The sequence below is a fragment of the Amblyomma americanum genome, chromosome 7 (assembly GCF_052857255.1).
Source record: "Amblyomma americanum isolate KBUSLIRL-KWMA chromosome 7, ASM5285725v1, whole genome shotgun sequence".
Classification (NCBI taxonomy): Eukaryota; Metazoa; Arthropoda; class Arachnida; order Ixodida; family Ixodidae; genus Amblyomma; species Amblyomma americanum.
In genome coordinates this window covers 157,923,636-157,930,301 of record NC_135503.1, presented here as the reverse complement: position 1 = coordinate 157,930,301, position 6,666 = coordinate 157,923,636, and the positions used below count along the sequence as shown (strand labels likewise).

The following is a 6,666-nucleotide window of genomic DNA, read 5'->3' as shown; positions in this document are numbered from 1 at the left end:
TTAAAATGCATTAATTATGATGCATATGCAGTTTGACAAGGGTAGTAAAAACAATAACATTGCTTGCCCACGCTTTGTATGAACTCTTGAGCAGTATACAACATTTAGAGTTAAAGAACATGCAACAGCCTCGACATGCATTCAAAGCTTTGCATGTTAGTGTGTACTGCAAGCATCAAATGAAACACAATTAAAGAAGACACTTTGTTCAAAGACAACACACACACTTTGTTGAAACAAATTCGGTTAATCATGTAACACAATTTCCCTAACAGCTATTAAGTCAGTTCTTGGTAATTAATAATAACAATATTTATTTTTCACTGACCTCAAGACAGGAAGCAGCCGCAAGAAAACTGCCTTAGTGGCTTGGCAGGGCTGATAGCCAATGATTTAAAGATGTTACTGCAGTAATATCTGTCCCATAGCATAGTACTGCGTTTTCAATCATTTTTTTAACTATTGACCTTTGAATTGTGTCAGCTTTGTGTGCTTTTGTCGCACCCTTTCTAGGTGAAGTTGCCCTGTGGCCGTTTTGGCAATATAATGCATCCTGATGTCTAGATATTTTTGTACAATTGCCCTCACAAGGTGGGATGAGTGATTTTCAAGGGGAAGGTTATCAATCATGTGTTCATTAAGAACTCTAAAAAGGTCTTTACCTATAAATGCTGTCATTGCAGCTACTGCAACCTTATCTACAAGCCCTCGTGACATCAAAGGAGAACAAGCTATGGCTCGACGCAGTTCTTTCTCACATTGCTGACAGATTGTGAGGACATCCTTTGAAGGGTAGATAAAGCCACCATGCGATTTCCTTCGAATCAGGGAGTAGGTTTTGTCATCATGACGTGATGTGGTTAGTGCAGATACACACTCATGACACTTCAGACTGGCTTGTAGATTTCTTACCACAAATCCAGCAATGTATGAAACAACAACCTCGGAAGTTTCTGTAATTTTGCCTGGATCAGAGCAGTAAGCATGCTCTTCAATAATGCTCGGCACTGTTTCAACAGAAGGCTCATTTTCTGTTAGGCTTTCGCGAGTGGTGGTCATGTTTATTACCTCTGTTGAAGATGGCTTCACAGATGAGCTCACATAGAGAATGCTTATGTGCTCAAGTGGAAGACAGTTTCCACTGGCAACATCTTTCACCTCATTTTGCACTATAAGGCGCTTGAATGCTGCAGCAAACTGCCGTGCAGTTGGATTGTCATTGCAGCGGCCGAATGAACGTATCGCTGCAAAAAACAGTTCAAGGTGGTCCTGGCTCAATTTCGAAGTAGGCAGGTATGCTAATACTGCATTGTCCTGAACTAAATGGATGTACAAGGAAATTACACTCTGCATGCAAATTAAAAAGCCAATAAATCCTGTCTTTGTGTTAGTTTCTGTGATCAGTTTTTTTTGTGCTGGGTCTCGAATAGAGGAAAAGTATTCCTTTGCTGTTTGCAAGTATGTGGTAACAGCAGCCACAATTTCAGGGCACAAGGGCTTTTTCCAGCCTCTTTGCTTCAAGTGTCACGAGTTGAGAATGTCGAACACATTGTTCACATATCTTACAAACTCTTCTGTGGCTGCAGAATCTCGCAAGCTTGTTACATTTAGTTCCCTGCATTCTGCAATAGCATCTGCTACAGATGTGCTGAATACCTGTGCTGCAAGGAACACTTTCATTGGCTGAGAGTGCCAGTTGATGTGGGATTGTCTCAATTTGTTTGCTAAATGTAGTCCCTCTGAGTATTGCAACTCATGCAGCTGTTCGATGTGCCTCCACATTATTAGGCCTCCACTGGCATTTTCTAAAACTTTTTTGTCGCATAGTGTGTTTCTAAGAAGCTTAAGCATGTGGCAGGCATCCAATAAAACAAATATTGGCCGATTTGTAACAGGGTGAGGAAAAGCAGTGTTCAGCTCTTCCAAGCCAAGCTTGCAACCAAGGTTGCGCAACATAGAAACATTCGCAGCTGCACCATCGCAAGTTAAACTTACTACATGTGCGCCCTTTTCGTGTGCAAGAGAAGTAGCCTGGAGGACAATGTTGCTCCGTTGCTCACCTCCTAGGCCATCAACAAGGAAGTACCCTAATGGTAGCTTCCATCTCCCATTGATTGCCACCAGCATAGCAACAAAGGAGTCTTTAGCAATGGGGAAGCTGTCATCGTTCACTTCAGTGCCCATGTCCACATGCCCATGAAACCTCTTACCGTCCCATTCGACATGTCGCCTAATCGCCATTTCGTCTACAACCAAGTTGCAGAGTGTGGAATGGCCCAGCTTTGAATTTTCTTCCACTTTCATTTCAAGTGCAGCCAATGCTTCTTTTGAAAAACCAGGAGAGCCATCAATGTGCTCAAGCCATTTTGATAATGTCTTGGGATGAGGCAAACATGTGTCAAAAACAGCCCTGACATAGTTGTATGCCCTGGGGGAATAAACATGCAAAGTTAAAGCAAAAGCTCTTAACTCTGGAGAGTAGGCCATTGAATGTGGTTTGCCTGTTTTTTCCACGATGTGACGCATCAATAAGTTTTCTTTGGAGCCTGCAAGGCTTTGGAGTGCAGCAATGTTTTCCTCAATCAGAATTTTGTTTTTTGATAGATCATCAATCAAACTTGAAAGGCGAGCAACCTTGCGTTGAAGACGGCGCTGCGCTTGCTGCAGTCTTTTTATTTTCTTTTTGGTGAAGACATGGATGGCAGCATAGCGCTTCACCTGATGACGCAGGAACGCCTTTTCGGGGGTTTCCTTTTTTCCTGAAGGCTGGCAATAATAGCACATACAAATATCAAAAATTTTCTCATTGCACTTTATTGATATGATGAAGACATGATTGCATGTATCACCCCAAGTTTGAGTATACACAGGCAAAAAAGTAACGGTGAGCAATTTTTTTTTACCACAAAAACCAGAGCTCATGCAAAAATATGGTGGGAATTCAATGGTGGTTGTGCCATAAGCACCACTTGGCTTATGAAAGCAAGCATTTGAGCCTAAAGTGCTTCTCATAGAAATCCTGCTAGGAAAGGTGATGGACATATTAAAATGCTAGAGCAATAATGACTTGCAAAATAACGTTTCTCAGAACTTCAAAATAATTTTTCATAAGTTTACATCTGATAAATGCTTTTCATAATCAAGCTAAACACACAAAGCTGTACGGTAGGCAGAATAGGGCTGGACGGAATGAGCTTCCAGTTATTTATACTTGATATAGTTTTTGCAGCCGGCATGCCATCAGTAATTAGAAAGTACTTCCTGTCGCCTCAGTGTCGCCCTTCAAGAACTTGTAATAGTATGAGCACTCACAGCCTTCCAAGTTAGTTCAATAGTCTAAATCCGATTTTTGTGTTCAGTGGTCACATAGCTCCAGTGCTTTATTTTGAGATAATTTCAAGTTTGGTCCTGGAACAAACGCACATTCCATCACATTTGTATTTAAAGAAATGTGCATCATAAGCGATTGTGGCACATTGCCGAAGGCCGGAGGCATGGAACAAAAAGTATGGGGAAGAAAAACTGCCACATTTTTTCTCTGCAATATTTTGAACACCCAGGCTTCAAGAATAACTGTAAAGCCTCATTTTTGTTTAGGTTTGAAAACGATATATATTTTTTCTGACAAAGCAATCTATGAATTGTGAAGTGCAACCTCACAGAACCTCCTTCACTTTCCGTTAATACAGAAAACTTCAAAATCAAGAATGCATTTGATTGCAACATTCAACATATAACCCAACTGAAAATTTTCAAAGCATAATGTTCCTGAAGTAGTTAATGATACATTTTATGTACTAAACAGGGATTACAGGGGTCCCACTTTCTTCCAACTGTTGCTTTGAGTGAATACAAGTAATGTCTAGTGGCCGTCTCACCATGACTGCAACCCTCCTGGCTTGCAGAGACGGTCTTGCAGTGGCTTGTGCATTTCCAGTGCCTTGTCTTAGGCCGGCCACCTGCATGGACACGAACACACAGCTGTTGTGAGGACCCACAAAAGCAAGTCAACTTGACCTTTCTGCTCAGAATGCTACCAAAAAAAAAAACAAGTGCATGAAGCTGCAGACCACAGCCTTAAAAGAGAACAAGAAAAATAATCAAAATTTAATCCATTACTTAGGGAATAGAAAGGTTGCAAAATTGGGTTGCGCTCATTGGCCAACTGGCACAGGCAAATAGTGCAGCATATTTTTTGCATAATGCAGAAGTGTAAATGAATATAACTCACTGCAGCTTCGCGATCACTCTGGTTGCGGTCGAAGGGCAGCTGCCTGTGGCAAGGCTTCTTTCGCATCGGAGGGGACACAGGAATTGGCATTTCCTCTTCGGCAGATATGGTTCCTGAAGAATCTGTTTCCCACTCCATCAGGACCTCCACCTCTTGTTCCTTCAGTTGTTCTGCTGCCACCTCCTCTGGTGAAACACTCTGTTGCTCTGCAAGCGGCGGAGCAGTAGTTGTGCCTTCCGAGTCGCTTTGTGAGGGACCAGCAATTTCAGCAGCACTGCCGGCATCACACAGATGCTGCACCTGCAGCCATAATTAAGGGCAACAGAATCAAAGAATTTAGAACTGAACTGCGAGTGCTGACATGCATGTTGGTCTCTATCTATATACACCTTATAAAACACATTTGCGAAATCACAAAAAAAAAATTGGCCAAGCAACTGTAAGTTTGGATGGTTTCGCCACATAAAAGTGCCGTCTTAAGCATTTCTACGCTGGTATTTTTGCCTATTTTTTGACTGTGCAATGTTTCTAAGGTACTTGTTTCATCACGAGATAGCATGCAGTACAATTTACTAGCTTTAAAGTAACTGGAAGTGGAAAATAAGTGCAGTGACAAGCAATGCAAGAGCATGGTGAGTGCTACGCAAAGTGTAATTGTAAAATGGTCCGAAATATGCTCCCTTGTGCATGTGTGTTACACCAATAAAATTTCATTATTTGTTATAGTCCTCAAAGAAATTTGCTGCATTGATTAAACATCTGCAATGCCCTCAGAAGAGGCCAATCTTGATCTCACTCTCACTAAACGAATTTGCACAGGTTTACATACTGATTCATTTGAGGGCTGTAGGCTTGTTTGTATAATATCCTTTTCATGCGGAACTTCTTGTTCACTTGCAGTTGCTGCAGCTGCTGTCGATGATTCTCCTGTGTGTGTCTGCACAGAAAATAGGCACGTAATAAGACAGCACGCTTACTATTATGGAATAATTAAACATGGTTTGATGCGTGCTTCAGAAGTGGCATTACACAGTGTGGCAGTATCTTAAATCAGAATTTAGAGCAATGTTTACAAATGAAAATTTTCTTTTTGGAGAATTTGAGCTGAGGTGCGCCGAGCTTTGAGCGCTAATATTTCTAATCTGGAGCACTTCGGGGCAATCGAACATTGGCATGGAAGCATTCTGGCATGTGTAGGTTAGTTTCCAAATCTCTTTGATTGGAAAAAAATGCTGGGAAATTACAAGTATGATGTACAATCAGGGTCAAAAGTCTCTGGACCACATGTGAATGAAACGAAGCCGATAGCCCCACTATTATTCGGCAGCTGGAGACCAGGGAAAATTTTTTTCTTTCATCTCTACAAGTGCGACCTCCACAGCCGCCGACTAATAGTATATAAGCTATCGGCTTCGTTTGAGTAACACGTGGTCCAGAGACTCTTGACCTCAACTGTACATGACCGCCACACGTCGCTTGTGAATTGTACCCGGAAATTCACAGCAAGTGGATTGATCATGCTTGATAGAGACACCAGCAGGCCGTATTTTATTCATGTCAATGCCTCCCACTTCTGTTTTGATTAGGGTACACTGCGAGCATCACGCATATTGCAACCACAGGGCGATCAGTGTTGTGCGTTCAGGCCTAAGGTATCCCACAATGAGAAAGTCTGCTGTCAGCCAGACATGAGATATGTGTACCTACATATGATGCCATTTCTGCGTCTGTGGCATTTCAATTTTTTTCACAATGCAGTCTTTGCTCAACGGCAACCAGTGTCATCCTTTTGCGGAAGATTGCGCCATCGTTGCATGCGAGTGCAATGGCGAGGGCAGTCGGTTTTCGTGCACAAAAAACACCACAATATTTAAGTTTTAGTATATCCCTCTATAATCAATCAATTTAATTAAGGGCCAACGCACTTTGGCAGGCAACAATATTAGCATGAACAAGTCGTTTTAGGAAACTCCGACACAGTGCTAATTATTGCCTGTGAATCACTACTGTTAACTCTGCTCTTGGCACAGCGTATCTTGTAATGATCAATAATGATCTAATGGAATGTTTAAATGACTAAATAAAATAATTGAATACATAAGGCAATTAATTTCACCAATTACTCTGAGTATGTGATGAGATTGGTGAATTACTAATATTTCCTTTAGAACTGAATGAACAATAAAAATAACAATTAAATCATTTGATTGATAATTATTGAAAATAACTATTAGCTGTAAATTCATAAAATTAACAAATAAATGTTATGTAGTTGTTAATTAGTGTTTGATTCGTAATTAATCAATTTTACCATCAATGCACAATTACATTACTATATCAGAGGAGGCAATGGAAGGAGAATTCAATGCACCTTTAATTTTTTTCATATGGTAGTGCTCAATATGTCTTAAGGAATCGCTGATCAGTGCGTGCGC

The 6,666-nt window shown here is 41.0% G+C and overlaps 1 protein-coding gene across 1 annotated transcript; it reads right to left on the bottom strand.

Moving 5' to 3' along the window:
* Positions 1-1,524: 1,524 nt before the first annotated feature.
* Positions 1,525-5,950, bottom strand: LOC144098190 (uncharacterized). The gene is made up of 6 exons (XM_077630703.1): positions 5,939-5,950; positions 5,061-5,168; positions 4,232-4,531; positions 3,879-3,959; positions 2,719-2,766; positions 1,525-1,683 (listed from the first exon to the last, which is right to left on the bottom strand). The coding sequence occupies exons 1-6, from the start codon at positions 5,948-5,950 to the stop codon at positions 1,525-1,527; spliced, it is 708 nt and encodes a 235-aa protein (XP_077486829.1).
* Between the last annotated feature and the right edge of the window lie 716 nt (positions 5,951-6,666).